We start from the raw sequence: 17,382 nt of genomic DNA, 5'->3' as shown, positions 1-17,382 counted from the left end.
CAATGTAGCCCTTTTTCACCTGTTTCACTTGGAATCAGATTTAATTTAAAAGTAGAAACTCACTGTACTGTCAAGACCTTACCTCACATGTTTTTTTAAAGTTTTGTCTGATGACTGTGGGAATGGTAGCTGTCTGGCAGGCTTTTCCTCAGTGTATTATAAGCCTGGCGGGCCACCAGGCTTTACTTGTGCCCCCACCAGACTAAGCATTGCTTATCTTTTTTTTTAAGTCTTTTTAAAATGTTAGCAATTTTTAAGGCTTTATAGTTGGTGTTCAGGTATTAATCTTCCAATCTCACATAATTAACAATAACACATAATTATCAAGTGATATTTTCAAATTTCCTGTCGACTTTAAACATTTTTTAACTCAAAAACACGACGGGCTGCTGATTGAATGTGTGCGGAAAAATGTAAAAAGAACACATGGAAATAGAGAAACATAAAAAAACAGATTCATTTGTGCTTAAATATATAATTTGTTGGCACTAACCTGAAAAAATAAATATGAAGGTGAATTAAATTCTAAATATTAGGAAAAGTTCTTTTTAAAATTAATTACATTTGAAGTGCATTGATTTATTTGGGCCATATAATCATTTCTGCTACTATCCTGAAAGCGACAGTGTAGTGTAAAATGTACTTTTTTGATCTTTGCATCATGTTATAATGTTATGTCCTCATATCCAAAACATACCTGGAGTGTTGCGTTGATTCTTTCATGCATGTTTGACAAATCCTTTATAATCTCCATAGCAACCATTCAGCAGTCCAAAACGCCTGGGTGGACTCCTCCGTGGAGGCGCAGCTCCTCCTCTGAGCTGCAGTTTCCAAGTTTCTTCCGAGCTTCTGTCTCACAGAGCAGCCCTCCCCCACAACTCTCCCACTCAGTTCCTACAGACTTGCCAGCAGCAATTAGCAAACACCTGGTGTAGCTCAATATAGGAGCTACTTCTCAGTGCAACGCTGTTAAAAACATTGTTAAAGGGTTAATAGAGGAGCCATGTTGTGATGACTTCCTGAAAGAATAGAAGGAGTTTTTAAAGAGACAAAGGCCCAACTTTAAGCTATTAAATTACAAAGTAAATTTTCTTTTAAGTCATTCTTGATATGCATACAGCATTTTTATAACAACTGAAGGTAACGTAGTTTATTAATTATGCTACAAAATGGCACTATGTGCCTGGAAAACACACAATACTGCCTCTTTCATCCTGTCATTTTTGGTCCTCCATACTCCAGTGGTATTCCATTCCCCTCTATTCATACATTTACACTAAGTGTATTATAAAAAGCTGTACCTTTCAACATTACATCAGACTCCAGCTGTTCCTCATCGCCAAGCCGTCAGGTGGAACTTCAGTAAGCAACTTTTTAATTGGCCTTTAACTAGAAAAGCAGCTCCATCTAATCAGGGGCCTGTCACGTCCGCCTGTGCCTGCTGTCTCATTTTCTGTGGGTTAATGCGTTTCACTCAACACATTTAGTAAATCTCCCAGACCAGGATTACTGCATCAGAGGGATTTAGGATCTCTGCCTGTCCAACACATGTTGCACAGTTACCTTTGTGCTTTGTGCTCTAGTGTTGTTAATGCAGAATTGTCTCTCTCATGAGCAGCCAGCATTTTTTCAGAACGGCTGGTGTCTCACACCAAACTGTGTGTGTTATATGGACCAGTGGTGGCCGTAAATATGACCGGCTAAATCCTTTTTGTTTTTGACATGGAAGGAAATTGAGATCAGCAGGAGGAAGTTGATCAACCAACTTTTGATGTCGTTTTGAGTCAAAAAGGATTTTTCTTTGTTTTCTTACTAAGGTCTCCTTTAAACCCCGGGAAAAAACCAGTTACTGGTACTTTGTTGTTTTTTTGTTAGATGAAAGAGGATTACCTAAAGATTTTTTACTGATTTAATTGATACTGATTGCTACTTTTTCTTTGGATAGAAATTGATTCCCTTGCTGCCAGTTTTGGCTGCAGTATTTTAACCCTTTCTTGTAGTGCAATGAGCACAGCAAAGAGAAGCAGCTGCAGTCGATTTGGATCGGTACCTTCAGCCCTGATGCGTTCTGCAGCAGCAGCTACCGGAGACAAGCCCGGACCCCCTGCTAGAGGGGCGTTTTCCCTGGAGAAGGAGAAGCAGAAAGATGGGACTGCTTGTGAGAAGCAGGAACAGGCCTCTGTTGGTCGCGTGTTGGAGGAGTTCTTCTGGATTGGAACCAGCATTGTGGCTTTTTCCAAATGGCGTCTCGGCTACATGGGTAAGCTGAGTCAGAGAGTTGGATAGTTTTAACTGAATATATTTCTAGAAATTAGTCTTTACAAGGTTCATTTTTTTCATATCTCCAGTCTACTGCATCGGGTCAGGTGAGAGTGCTGAGCAAGGGAGACGTGATGAGGTTTGACAGAAAGACATAGATGTTCATCACCTTATGGCCTCAGTTTATACAAAACTGGACAACTAATCAATAATTCCATCACTTAAGTTAATTGTAAAGAGTTGGAAGAAATTGGATTTGATTTTGACCTGTTTGTTTATTCTTTATTTAGCTGTCGGAGGTGACTTTGTGACAAATGGAATTTGTCCAGAAATAGTGTTTTATAGTTATTAAATACTATTATTAAATGTTGTTATGTTTTTAATTTACTCCCATTTTGCTCTGCAGTCCTTTTTTTTGCAGTCATCGCTGAGGTTTAAGATCTCACTCACCAAGTTGGGCTTTATTATTTCACAGAACGTGAGAAACTTCTAAAAAACTTCTAAAGTGATTTTGAATGACAGATTCTTTTTGCACGTAAAGTTTTTGTTCTTTCTAGACAAAAAACTCCACTGAAAAAAGAACTGATAATACCAGCTGACTCTCTGATGGGTCATGGCCAGCACAGAAATGAAACCTGAAATTTAGCAGCAATGTGACATTTTCCCCGCTTGTGGAAGGTGTCATTGTTCACCTCCATTTATCCACAATCCTTTTTCATGTAGCCTTCCACACTTTCTCATCTAGCATCAGAAAAGTGTCACTACGCTGCAACTAAAGTATGCATAAGTATTAAACTGCAGCATCTGGTATAGTGAGTTAACACATTGGAATACAGCACACTTGCTCTGCTTTGCTTTATAAAGATTATATTTCACACTTCCACGGTTTGTAAATATTCCACTGCAGCCGTAAAGGGAAGGTGTTGAAGTCACAAGGTACCACATGATGTTACACTCACTTCGCAGCACTTCTGTGCTAATCTTAACCACAGACTCATGACTGGCATCTTCACATGGAGCCTCCTGACAACGGGAGCCTGGTTACTAATTACACTACCTGTTCAGCACAGTGACATCCTTTTTGTGTCCTAAAGATGTAAAATATCTTCACCACCTTGTGTTTGCCCCCAAAATTGCCATGGATCCCACAGAATCACCTGTTTGCTTTTGTATTTGTTTGGGACATAAGGTCTGAGCCAACAACCCCCTCGCCTGCTTCTCCTCCAGCTTAACCTGGTTTTCTGACAGAAGAGGTGAGGAGCTAATTCCACCTCCTTGGCACACATTTTCCCAGTGGCAGTAGGTCAGCCATGAAGAGACGTTCAGTTGTTTCTCTGACCTCTGACCTCTGCTGTGTTTCTGAGCCACCACCTGCCGTCTGCGCTTCACTTGACCTCTTTACCAAGTAGGTTACAGAGCGGTGGAACATTTACAGTCATTTAAACAAACTCCCATTTCCAAACACAGCATCCATGTCATATTTGCTTGTTAAACACTAATGTTGCACGTCAAATATATATTCCACTGTAACATCAAAGCTAACCTGGAAACAAACAAATCTTTGACAAAAGGTATTTTTCTCTACATTTCTTCATCGTCAGTGGACACAGCCATCCTGAACTATTTCACCGTCTTCTGCTTCTGGGGCTTCCATTAATAATACTGTTATTATTGAAATATGTATTTAGCAATGACCCTCAATCAATTTCATCAGAATTCTTCCTTGATTCTGATGGAATTACAGAAACATTCCATCAATTTCACATGGGTTCACATGTGGCTCCTATTTTCAACATGTGATGAGGCATTTTGTCCATGTTTTCTATGCTCTATTCAACTTGTGATCACGTGTAAAACACGATCACGTATTTCTCGCGTGCACAAATATGATCAGACTTTTTTCCGTGTGAAGCTAATGTTCAGTGTGTCAAAGAAATTCCATGCATTTCCCATACAAAAATCACATGCAAAAACCATGCACCGGGTGAAAAATGTACACATGGTGCACACATATTTTCACATGTGAATCATGAGAGTCGCATGAAAAAGCATGTGTACATGTGGATTTGAAATATTTCATGGTCTAAAACATGTGGGCCCCATATTTTTACATTGGTTACATATTTCCAGATACATCATACATTTTCACATGTTTCACATGTGCGTCACGTATTTCCACATGGTTGAACATGCGGAAAAGTATGATGCACGTGAAAGTATGTGAAAATGTGAATCAAATTGATTTTCACCATGAAACGTTCCACATGATACATGTTCTTTTTCATTGGACTCATCACTCAAATGGTGTTATAGTGTTCTGGTCAAACTTTCAGATTTAGTCTACCTCTAATGCTACTTATGTCCTCATCTGGCGTTAATATGCTTTTTTTAATGAATAAATCTGTGCCTGAGATTTGTTGAGCTGACGATAGCCTTATTTTTTCAGCCGGTCCAACATTGGATTGGACCTGGTTTTTGTTCATTTTGCCATCCACATCCAATCACTTTGTAAATCTGAAGTTGGAACCATGGCAACAAGCCCAGATTCCCTCCTGTGCCGAGTTTATTTTTATTTATTTATCTTTTCTGTAATTCCCATGCACTTTTTGCTTCTGCACCTGTACCAGGTGTTGGATGCGTGCTGCTGCTGCTGCTGCAGTGTTTAAACCAGCATCTTCAGGCTGACTGTATCACTATCTAACCTATTTAAATGATCTGAAAGGCGAACATGAGTAGAACAGCCAGAGAGGAAACTGGATAAAACAGGAAAAGTTACGTCACCAGTTTTTCAGGATTTAATATATTTAAAATAATATCTTAAATATATCTTATGGTTATGCTCATGTGGTGACTGGATTTATAAAGCCTGCAGACAGAGGGCGTTCCTCTCTGGCCGCAGAGAGCCTAGAGAGATTGACAATGTGGTGCTAACAAAATGCAGCACACAGAGAAATTAGAGAAACAAGTTCACCTTGTTCAATAGGAATTCATGATGAAGCTGTTCTAATCAAATCATGGAGTTGTTTTTTATTTTGAAGCCGTTATGAGGCGCTTGTGAAACCTGAAACTGCTGCTGTGCAAGTTACTCAACAGGTTGTTGCTAAGTAACCAATGAGTCAGTGAGTGAGTTGATGCCACCAAACTTGATTAGCTATCTGGACATGAGAGGTTGAGTGGCTATATCCTTTCCTCTTGCTACATCTCCCAGAATACTTTGCAGTTCTGTATCGGAATTTAGTGAAATTATTGACCATTCTATCGGACGTATTTTCTGTTGATATTGATCTGATCCAGTCCTACTGAAAAACACATAAATCAAGTTATAGATAGAAACATGAAAATGTTTGCAACAATATAGTCTCTTAAAAACAGACACTTTCTCTTCATTTCTCTCCAAACTCAATATGGAGGAGTTTGACCTTAGCATTCGACAAAGTTGTGCTCTGGTGCTGGTGTGAGTTGGTGACGCCTACAGGTGAAGATCCCGCCCCTGCTGCGAGACGGATGAGACTGTTTTTATCCTTGTCAGGCCGGGGGATGGAACTCTGACCCGACGACCCGCGGGGTCCGGATGGGCTCGCTGCAGCTAAACCCTCTCAGCAGCTTATTTCATGGATTGCTGCCTCCTCTCAGGCTGAACAAATGCAAATCCTTGGCTCTGTTACACTATGGATGCATTCAGCAGGCATGCACAGATAATCACTCTTTCTTTGAAATCAATACCAGCTCTCTCACAGCCGTGTCCCATTTATCTGGCATGAGCACAAGCTGTAAAATCATTAAGGTTTAGTTGCTTATAGATTCGATGCTCTGTTGGCTTTTCTCACACTGGAAGCAAATGACTAAACATTGATGGCGTGTTCAGACTGAATGCTCGGGTTGAGTGGGACAGTGTAAAGCAGAAGAGCTATTTTTAATCAGAGCTGAATGCATTAGTGTCTAAAAATAACTTCAGCACAAGTTAATCAGGCTAGACCTTCCAGAATAACATTGTGAAGTGTCTATGCCATACCAAATGACAGCATATTAATGCTATAATATTGTTGTTTAATGAATGACCAGACACATTCATGAGCAGTGTACAGTGAAGTGTGTGCGTGTGTAGCGGTGTTTTTATCTACACACACACACAGTGATGCCTGCAGCGTCGGGCTTTGATTTTGCACAATGTAACAGCAGCCGTCCATCTGAACAATGGAGCAAGTGGAGCAGCTGCCCCCACCACAACTCCCCTCCATAAAGGTCAGGGAGATGTTAAAAAAAACAACAACACAGCTTTTACTGCCTCACTTTGTGACTGAAAACACACCACCAACCCCTGCAGTCAGACTAACTTTCTGAATTGTAAATTCTCATTTCACTTTTCCCCTCTGACTGTAATGTTTATACCAGAAATAATCGCCAAACCCACCCAGTCATTGTTGTGAATGGCACCTCATACTCCCACAGCCTCACTCACAAACACGCAGTCACCTGAAAAGGCTATTGTGTAAAAAAGGAAAAAAAATAGCTTCTGATATAGCACATCAGAAACTTTAAATGTTAAAATATGTAGTTTTGATAAATTTGGTCAAAGTAAAATTTAATATACCTTATATATTACCTTTTGAAATCTTCGGACCATACATATTGATGGTTTGTTTTGTCTGTCGTGTGGACTCTAGCTGGCCTGAATGTCCATAACTAAGCATATACTTTTTCTTTTTGGGTGAGATCCTAAAACTCATGGAAACGATAGTAATGCTAAAGTAATATCAGTTACGTTTATGTACACGTGCTTACGTGTACATAAACGTGTACACGTGTTTAAAACAACAAGCACGTCTTAAACGCATATTGCTGTGTTTACAGTTGTTTTAACTGTTCAGAGTTAAAATAACTCTCTCAACAATCCCAGTTCTGATAAATACTCAAAACCTTTCAGAAACTAGTGTCAGCAGGACCACGACTTGCACAAACGTCATGGCTGTTCATGTAAACACCATGTGAAGAACCTTTAAACACATTTATATTACATTTGCTTCAGATAAAAGCAAACTTTTTTGTATGTTTTTTTGTTATTTTACTAATTACTAAAACCTCTAAGAGACACATAAAACTCGTTAATTGTTTCTTAGAAGGCAATGGAATAAAATGTGCAGTACTGAAATCCTCAGCTTACAGCATGCCGTTTCTGTTTGTTGATGTTGGTGTTTGCAGTCTGCAGCAGATCTGCAGGTGGGAGGAAGGCTAACACACCAGTTGATGTGAGTGGGATTCTACAGGGAGCAACGTCCTGCCCGTTTAAATGAGCCAGCTCTGTTTGTTGATGTGGAGTTTGTGTTAACAAACTCCTGTGCAGGAATCCACTAGCAGAGGTCAAGAGAACAGGACTGGACTACATTAACCATACCCTGAGGGAGGGGGTTGGGGTGTATGTGCAGTAAGGCCAAATCAATGCTCAGTCAGAGCCATGCAGTGAACTTTTCATGTAATATGCATTCAGGAGAAATGAGACAGAATGTCTGTAGTTTGACATTTTTTTATCTTTACTGCTGAAATGTTAAAAACAAGTATTCATGATGACTTTTAAATGATAAATGGCCTGTATTTACCATTTATCAGGTCCAGAGGACCTCAAAGTGCTTTACTCTACATTCAGTCCTTCTCTCAATCACACGCTGATGGTGGTGAGCTACAGGATAGTAGCCACCGCTGTCCTGGGGATGTCTGGCAGGAGAGGCTGCCCTGCATCAGTGCCACCAGGTCCTCTAACCACCACCAGGAGGCAAGGCAGGTGAAGTGTCTTGCCCAAAGACACAATGACAGAGAGGGACAAATTGGGATTTCAAACCGGCAACTCACTGATCACGGGACAAAGTCCTGCCACCCTCCCAAATTTTGGGGACAATGAAGATAGTTTTTATGAGAATATAAGGAAATATCATCCTGACATTGTAAGAATTCTTCTGAAAATATAAAAGCCATCTACGGAAGAAATTAGTCTAAGTGGGGTTTGTTTAGTCTACTTGTTAGTTGTTCTTTCATGCATGTTTGAGAAATTCTTGAATTTCTCATGGCAACCATTCAGGGGGGCCTAAATTCTTTGTTGGAGCTGCAGTCTCAGCCGAGTTTCTGCCTCACAGAGCAGCCCTCCCCTCATCCTCCGCCACTCCGCTCCTCCAGACTAGCGCAGCAGAAGTTAGCATCCAGATTAGCGCAGCAGAAGTTAGCAAACAGCTGAGCATTTCATATGAACTACTTCTCTTTGTTAAGCTCCTAAGAACATTTTTTAAGGCTTAATGAAGAAACATTGTTGTAATGACATGTTGAAGAAACATGTCGGAAAGAAAAGCAGCCTCTTAAAGCGACAGAGGCCCAATTTCAGGGTGCAAAATTGGAAAGTCAAATTTCTTTTAAGTTACATTTGATGCAGAATTTTTATAACAACTGAAGGTAACAGTTATTTGATTGTGCCATTTCATAGCATAATGTGCATGGAAAATACACAATGCTTCTCCCCACACCTTCTCCCTAGTAATGACTGTTTAGTTGAATGTTCTGTGTGTCAGCTGCCTGTCAGCCCTGTGTGCTGCTGAGGTGGCCTACTTTCATACATGTTGCAGGGGGAAGTGTCTGATCAGATGTGACAGACACTTGATAATTGATAATTTGGTCACAGTGTGTGTAACTGCAGCCTGGAGCCGTTGGAGCCCCGCTGCAGCTCATGCACGATGCTTCCTGCAGAGTTCCTGACAGACAATCTGTGTTTTCAACAGTACAATTTTATTGTATATCCAGAGCTAGGAAATGACCAGCTCTGGATGTTTGGGTTGCAGAATCAACCTCACATCTGCACACATTGTTTAGTTTGTCCTGGTGTCTGCACTGCCTTGTGGAGCAGAGCTTAGTCATGAAGAAATGTCTCTCAATTTACTATCATTTGCTTCCTTATTGCAGGACGACTCTTGAGTGTGTACAAGCACTACATTGTTGTGTGTTCATCCTAGTGAGAGGATTTAGTACAAAAGAAAAAACGTACACAAACAATGCATGAATAACTGTACCACACACTCCAACAGTTTCCCTTTGAGTTTCCAACCATGTTTTCATTCCATCCGTGTTCTCTCTTGCAGTGGAGAAATGCATGAGCTCGATGCAGATCGGGACCCAGATGGTGAAGCTCCGTGGCGGCTCCAAGGGACTGGTGCGGTTCTTTTACCTGGACGAGCACAAGTCCTGCATCCGCTGGCGGCCGTCACGCAAGAACGAGAAGGCCAAGAGTGAGTGATGTAGCTGTAAAATGGGTTGCTCCTGTAGGGTCAGGGCCTTGCCACAGAGTTCATATGCATGGGAAACTTCAGGTAACTTCTGTTGCCATGCAACCAGCCTGAGTGTAGTTTCTCCCTGTGCTGCTATATGCCGTCCCGTCACAAATGTCTACATTGAGGCCCTGATGACGTGAACTTGAACCTTTTCTGATGACAGCAGATACTGTCATCAGTTATTGTTAACTGTTGAGTGTTTGGAACAGCAGATTAATATAAAGTTTGACACACACACACCATGAGATGGAGATTCCCATCCTCTTTATGTTTATTTGTCGTACAATGTGAAAGTATTTCTCACCTTACAGAAACAAAATGCAGTTTATATGTAATAATTAAAGGAAAGCTATCCAAATCTACTCGGCTCCACCAGGCAGCGACTTTGTGACATGTTATAAAAAAAACTATTTGATTTAGTCAACTGGTATACTTATCTGTGGAGGGGATTGGAATACGAGACTCAATCCATGGCTTCAAAACAAACTCCCCAAACGTATTTACAAAAGAAAATTAAAGTTCTCATGTTGGAATATGGCATTACAGACATCTGGAGGAGTTTATATCCAACAAGCCATGCCCCCACAAGCCATACACATACATTATACTCTAAAATAGATAATTTTTTGCTTTTAAAAAAGATTACCATGGGGTTTGTAACTGTGTGATGGGCAACACTGACCTCTATGATCATGCCCCCTATTATTAAATTTAAAATTAGATGAGGACCTCACAAATACACAGTGGAGATTAAATATGACTGAATAACTTTCAGTTTACAAAACTAATCAAATCTGACATAAATATACAGTATTTCTAAAAGAATCCCTTAATGGAGAGGTTAGTCCAGAAATAGTCTGGGACACGAAAAACAGTTGTGAGGGTTAAAATGATAAGAGAACAAACCACCTAAAATTATCAGAAGAGGCTGAGACAAAGCAGGAACAAAAACTGGAACATAGTGAAAGCTCAAAATATTAAGAAATAAAATTAATGCATTGTATTTATAAGAATGGTGAAAAAATACCAAACAAAAACTACTGTGAATCTGGGGCCAAGTTAGCCAAAGAAAATTACAAAAGCAATGTAATATAATTTAGAGATAGAACAGCACGTTTCTCAATAATGGATAAAGGTCAAATAAGAGATTATCAGAACAAGTTATCTACTGTAGATGCAACAGGATTTCTACACATTCTACAGATGGGACTATCTCAATCTTGAAATTATTAGACATCTGGATGAGCAGGAATCAGTGCTTAATGAAATACTAATTTCATATCAGACAAAATCCAGAGAGTATTATATTATGACTATATAAGGGACTTATGACTAAAAAACCATATTCAACCTCATATGTGAAAACCAAATTGGAAAAGAAAAGTAAAATGGAAATCACCAAAGACAGCGTTGAAATGTACAAACTCCTATTCATGGAGATCATTTATTTGGAAATGCAAGCTTAGATTTTTTTTTAGACCACCAAAACAAAACATTTCTTGTACTAGAGAGGAGGCAATGTGAAAACACAGAACCCAACCAGTGACATAGGAATACACAAAAATTTCAAAAGTATTTTTAATCCCACGGGGGCTCAAGGGATCAGTTTCCTATGGTTCCCCCTCCTCTGTAGTCCTGGGAATAATAAGCTTCTTAAGGCAGTTTAATTATTCATCAGCTTTAATCTGTCCAAATAGTGTTTTACACACCAGCCCTAACATAAAAATAACCCACACACTTCACTGGGGCACCGGTGGAACTGCAGACTTGTTTTAAATTGAGGTAGTAAATGATGGGGGAGGGGGGGCTGGTTCGAACTCATTAAGACTCTTGATGTCCTCTAAATGTGTCTGTGAGCAGACGTTCTCGCTGCATCAGAGGATAATGAATGAACAAGGCTAAAAAGTCAGCCTTGCTGTTTTATGGTTGAGAAAATCTGGATATTTACCAATTATTAGAGCCCAGAGAGGATTTGAAAAATGCAAAGTGTTAACACCATGACCTCATTAAGGACTTTAAAACAAAGCGCTTGTGATCACCACTCTGAAAGGTTTTTCTTTCTGGGCTTCCACTATAGATGCCAGAAAGATAACTCGGCAAAAGAATAGCGTGGAGAAAATCGCTGTGCTGGTAAATAGGGCTGGGTGATGCAGCACAGTGTAAGAGTTTCATATCAATAAATATAATTATTCATTGACAGGCCATTTTTATTTCGAAGCCGCTGACAAAACCTGAAACTGCTGCTGTGGAAGTTACTCAACAGGTTGTTGCTAGGTTAACGAGACTGAGTGAGTAAGGCTACGTTCAGACAGCAGGCTAATGCGACCTCGACCCGGCTTTTTCACGGCAGTCTGAACGGCCCAATTCTAATCTTTTCTCCAGAAGAAAAATCTGATCTGTGCCACTTCCATATGTGGAACTAAATTTGATAAGTGTCCATTAGTTTTCAAAGCATCAGCAGTCAGAATGGCCATGTCTGATTTTGACATTCATGTCATTGATGTGAAACTTGTCAGAATTCTGCACCAGAAGAAGCCAGACACGGTAGATCAGGAGGAAAACAATTGCTGAACATTATAATTGTGAAGCGCTTCCCATTCCAATCCCACCAGTCCGGCTCCGACTCTACATCCAAACAGGTTTCTGTACAGAAGCTGCAGTCAGTGCTCCACTGCAGGCCACTGCGGTTATCTGGGCTTCCTTCATCTTATGATTTTGTACAGATACTGTCTTTTCCCATTGCTGAATATACTTTAAAATCGGTCCATGACCGGCTCCTCACATTATTACTTCTGTAAATGGTGCACAGCTGTGTGGCGTCAACGTTCTTCTGTGCATGTGGGTCGCCTTAGGGTCATAAAATGTTCGCATAGAAGTCTGGCTGAGATGGCATTTAGTTAGCAGTATGAACGACCTCGCAAGTAAGATCGAGATTCAGTATCTATCGGTATCAGTATTCAATATCTTCAAGAATTTCATAAAGTCGCCAGCTTACCAGAGATTTGGTTTGATTTTTGTAAGTGAATAAAATAATTTTATAGCAGAACATCTCTGTCAATTTTGTTGTAATATTTCAGTAACACTGTCCTGATATTTAATGGCAATAAAATAATGTTCAATCACTTTGGGACTTATTTGATGCACTGTAAATAGCTGTAACGAACCGTACTACCACACATGGTCTATTTATTTAAGTGAGAGGTCAGGGGTTATTTTTAAAATTTAATTAAAAAGCAGTGTATCTTGCAGTCCTACTGCAAGGTGTGTCCATATTCTACAGCCAACATTAAAGAGGGCCATTGACCCACCTAGTATAATTTTGAGGGTTTTTTTTATGTTGTTTAGTTACAAGTGTCTCCTTTTTTAAAAAAAATATCGCTTTTGTATTAAGGCTATCTTTTTCAGTTAAATGAACTTCCTGTTTTCTCAGTCTCCATTGACTCCATCCGCGAGGTCTGTGAGGGAAAGCAATCCGAGATCTTCCAGCGGTATGCAGATGGCAGCTTTGACCCAAACTGCTGCTTCAGCCTGTATTACGGAGAACACATGGAGTCCCTGGACCTGGTATCTGGAACAGGAGAGGAGGCCCGGACCTGGATCACTGGCCTCAAGTACCTGATGGCCGGGATCAGTGACGAGGACAGCTTGGCAAAGAGGCAACGCACCCGCGATCAATATCCTTCACCGAGTCATCAATTAGAGCTGCTTCAACACTGATGAGGCTCTGTCCCACATTATTAACATGTCTAAAATGTACATTGGAGGAACATTTTGTGTTGCTCCTTCTGTTCTTCAAATCGATACATCACATTTTTTGTTCAGCTTTCCTTAACCAGAGTTTTGTCACGTGGCTGAAGCAGACCTTCACTGAGGCTGATAAAAACGGCGACGGGAGTTTAAGCATCAATGAGGTTCTTCAGCTTCTGCATAAACTCAACGTCAACCTTCCTCGACAAAAGGTCAAACAGATGTTCAAGGTACTAATAAAATTCTTGGTTTTCTAGTTTTAGTACACCTCCACTGATGTGCACAAGCCTTCATCTCTGTTTAATTATGATCATTTTTAGTTTAAACCCAAAACCAATTGAAGCACAATATTTAAGAATAGAATACATCACATCTATAAAGCACATTTTAAGGCGGAATTGCTGATTTAATACTTGTTTAATATCAGCTTAAAGTTCATATTACTTTAAGCTGTAAAGTAACATCATATACATATAATATTGTCAGATTATCAGTACTGATAATCTGACTCAGGAACGTAGGACTACAGTCCTACATTCAACTTTAGGGTTGAATGTAGGACCTTAAACATAGTCAGGCTTACTAAATATTTTTTTTTTTTTGTTTGAATATCTTATCTATTTCTTAAAGGATACTACAGCTTTGAAGCTACAGTAGTGGTGAACTTTAGTGACTGACTCCTAACGTCAAGGGGCTTATTTAGTGACTTGAAACTGCTATAAGTACTTCCTTCCAGACAGATTGTGAATGATCAGTGAAGACACTGACTGCTGCAGATGTTGGCTGACACGCAGCACAGGGATTAGCATGTTGACCTGTTAAACATGTTGTTTTAGCCCTCTTCCTCAGAGCAGGCAGCCAGTTGGCTTCCCCTAAGACCAGTGTCCTGAGCATGTTCTCCATATGCTGCTCCTGGGACACAGATGGCCTGCTCTGTAATGCGGCGTAAACGCACTGGGCACCAATCCTTCTCTGTGTGTGTGTGTGAGCAAGGTGGACATCTATGCAGATTTGTGTGCTTGCAGTCACTAGGCTACTTTCTTAGCTTAACCTTATTAGAGTCTTTATTAGAGTCTGAAGATTGGCTTTGCCATAATGTAAACTAATGTGCAACGATATGCAATTCAAGAAATGTAAAATAGGATTTAAAAAGTATCAATCTTGTTACTTTGTGATCTAATTTAATGGCTGTAAAAGTAGCTTTACAGCAGAGCTGAGCAGTGTTAGGCTAATTTGAGATTAGAATGTTGCTCAGATATGTGATAATCCTGGTGGTAATTCCCTCACATATTCCTCTCTTATATTCCCTTCATTGTTCTCATTAGTTTACCACATTAAAGGTCCACTATAATTCAAAATTCACTTTTTGCATGTTTCTAAAATCTCCAAATTTTAGAAAATTGCAAATTTTGCATGAAAATTTGCAATTTTCATGCAAATTGTTGCATGAAAATTTTACTATCTAGTAACCCCAAGCCAATCCCAGCCCCTCTTGTAATCTTCATTGCAAGAAGATGTTAAGTTACTTCTGCACAATGGCTGCTGGAAAAGAAAAATGTTTTGCTATCGGCTGCAGTACAGAGCACGTGTCCATTTTCTCCCAGTCTCAGAGAACAGAGCTGTGTGGCTTCATTTTATATTTGCTTGCAATGGCCAAAGAAAGTTGTAGTTTAGGAAGGAGTCCTTTGAGAACTACCAACATCACACAGCAGGATTTACCAAAATACTTGGACTGAAGGGAGGTTGTGTTCCTACTGTTCTTCACAATTCTGCACATGATGGTGATGTAAGAACGTCTTGTGTGTTTTGTATTGTTGTTTGGCATTAACATGATTTGACATGTAGTACAAGCTAACGCTGAACAATAGCTTCCGCTAGTCCTGTGTCTCATGTTACATTATCCACAATATCTGCGCATTTACTGTCGGAATTATAGTGATGCAGTGTTTGTGAAAACATGTCGGACGCTCGGACATTGCAAACACTGAGTTATTTTATTTCATTTTTGGATTTTTTACATGTTGAGAGAAGTGCTTCTCCTCTTACCTCGCAAATGCACTTTTTAAAAAAGGTTGCATTTGAAAGAAAAAACGTTTTGTGTGCTGAATTATTGTGCTGATGTCAGCTGCTGGACTTCACATCACAGCACATTGAAGCAGAATCCTCAGAGTCTAAATTAATAACGATTTAAATGTGTTTCAGAGCCACAGCATTTAATCCTTCAGTGGTTGTGGGTTGATGGTTATTCAGGATGCTCCTCTTCTTCTGCTTCAGGGTCAAAGATGAATGTTTGTGCCACTGTTCATCTGTATGGAGCCATTTTCATGTGTCTGAGGTGCTTATGTAAACACTGAGTTAGGATTGCATGACCAGCAGCAGCAACTTATTTGCATAATTGTCATGTAGCCCTAAAACTGTGCATTCCTAAAGGAACTCAAAACAGGCAGAACTGATCAGGTGAAATCTCAAGTGCGTGAGAATGATTTTGTGTATTAAAAGTAATGAACATGTTTTGTAGGCAACAGACCTATCTAGCTTGTTCAAGGAAGCATGACACTGGACCTTTAAAACAAAGAAGTAAAATTTATGTACATTTTATTGAAAGCACGAGCAAATACAATTCTTTATACTGCTCAAATGCAATTGATATTATTGGTAAAATGTATGATTCTGACTGATGGTTGCATGGTGCTTAAGAGTCGGCTATTTCTAATTCAGGTTCAGGTATTCTTAAATACTGCTTCAGTTGCAAGTAGTGTGATTATTTCAGGTGAAACAGTGGCAATCTAGGAAAATCCCTGCTGAATTTACATGTGCAGGCAGTTTTTAAGAGGCCATATTGTGCAGAGTATTATCCCAGTTTTTAAAAGGCAAACTGCACACATGTGTTGTAAGGAAGGAACATGTGCAGGAGCACTCTGCACAGGAACAGGTGTGAGAGAACGGTGCTGCTCTGCTCATTACTGGTAGAGAAAACTCTGGTCAGTTTGCCACTTTATCTAGAGATTGAAGAATTTTAAACTGTAGGAATGTTGTGAAAGTTCTGTGGTACTGGAGCCACTTGATACCAGTAGGAGCGGGTCTGTATTGAGTGTACTCTATAAAATTCAAAACCTAAGAGACTTTCACTTCCTGCTCACTCTAAGCAACCAACTACTGACTAACAAAAAAAAAAAAAGAATATTGGAGCCATTGCATCCTGACAGACATACCAATAGTTCAAGGATCTACTTTAAGTTATATCAGAAGAATTTAATAAACCTGGTCAAATTCATCACCTGGGTGACCCATAATGATTTTCCTTGTGGCGTGGCCTGTTGTAGTGACCAATTGAAACATGGTATTGCAGCACTAAGTAACATCCAGAGCTTAGATGTTCAAGGGACAGTTAAACTTTGTAGGCAGCAGCAGCTCTGCTAAGTGGTGAATTATTGCCTCTGTCGACGCTCCCAAAGAACAAGCCTTCCAAGCACTTAACTTCATGCATAAAACATGGTGGAAGCAAAAAGACTCAGAAGCTTTGTGGGTGTTCCCCAGCTGTGCTTCCACTGCTTTGTTATCCTGCTGGCTCCATGATGTGTCCTGAGTGACAATAATTGCAAATATATATGCAAATGGACACATTTTTATGCCTTTCATTCCTTTTAGTGCAACTTCTGACTGATTTTTGCCCGTATTCCAGAATAGAACAAAGTGAGAGTGCAACATCTCGGTTAACTCGTGGAAAATATCTACTTGGACTGTTCTTGTCACTTTGTTATTGGACTGTCACAACTTAGCAGCATCTATGTGCGATGTGCTCCAAGCTGTTCAAATATCTCAGCAGTACTGTTGTCCAGTCTCTCCATTTCTATCTAAAATACATTTTGTGTCTCATTGGAAAGTTTCCACCCACCAGGAAAAGTATGTGAAGATTATTTTTGGAGTATATTCTTCAAAACTGTTGTATGATCTACACATTTTATGTAAACTACAACTAAAGCCCTAAGCTAATGAAACTCCTCCGCAATCCTGCTCAGGGTCTACAGGAGTCAGTCATGTCAGATTACACATAGCTGCTGATCTTGGATCT

At 39.9% G+C, this 17,382-nt stretch overlaps 2 protein-coding genes across 9 annotated transcripts in view; one reads left to right on the top strand and one right to left on the bottom strand.

The window, feature by feature from the left end:
* The window catches only part of LOC116721371 (tumor necrosis factor receptor superfamily member 14-like), a 1,133,408-nt gene that overhangs the window by 389,793 nt on the left and 726,233 nt on the right, over positions 1-17,382 (bottom strand). The gene's annotated exons all lie outside the window — the stretch shown is intronic.
* plch2a (phospholipase C, eta 2a) overlaps positions 1-17,382 on the top strand; it is a 156,933-nt gene that overhangs the window by 101,714 nt on the left and 37,837 nt on the right. For 7 of the 8 annotated variants that reach the window (XM_032564301.1, XM_032564309.1, XM_032564293.1 and 4 more), the window contains 3 exons: positions 9,375-9,521; positions 12,994-13,237; positions 13,411-13,540. In XM_032564301.1, coding sequence (XP_032420192.1) covers positions 9,375-9,521; positions 12,994-13,237; positions 13,411-13,540 — 521 coding nt within the window. The remainder of the gene's footprint in view (positions 1-9,374; positions 9,522-12,993; positions 13,238-13,410; positions 13,541-17,382) is intronic. The other variant, XM_032564317.1, reaches the window with a different exon arrangement.

Source organism: Xiphophorus hellerii, chromosome 1 (assembly GCF_003331165.1).
Source record: "Xiphophorus hellerii strain 12219 chromosome 1, Xiphophorus_hellerii-4.1, whole genome shotgun sequence".
Classification (NCBI taxonomy): domain Eukaryota; kingdom Metazoa; phylum Chordata; class Actinopteri; order Cyprinodontiformes; family Poeciliidae; genus Xiphophorus; species Xiphophorus hellerii.
Note: the sequence above shows the minus strand (reverse complement) of the source record. Positions and strands in the feature narration are given on the sequence as shown.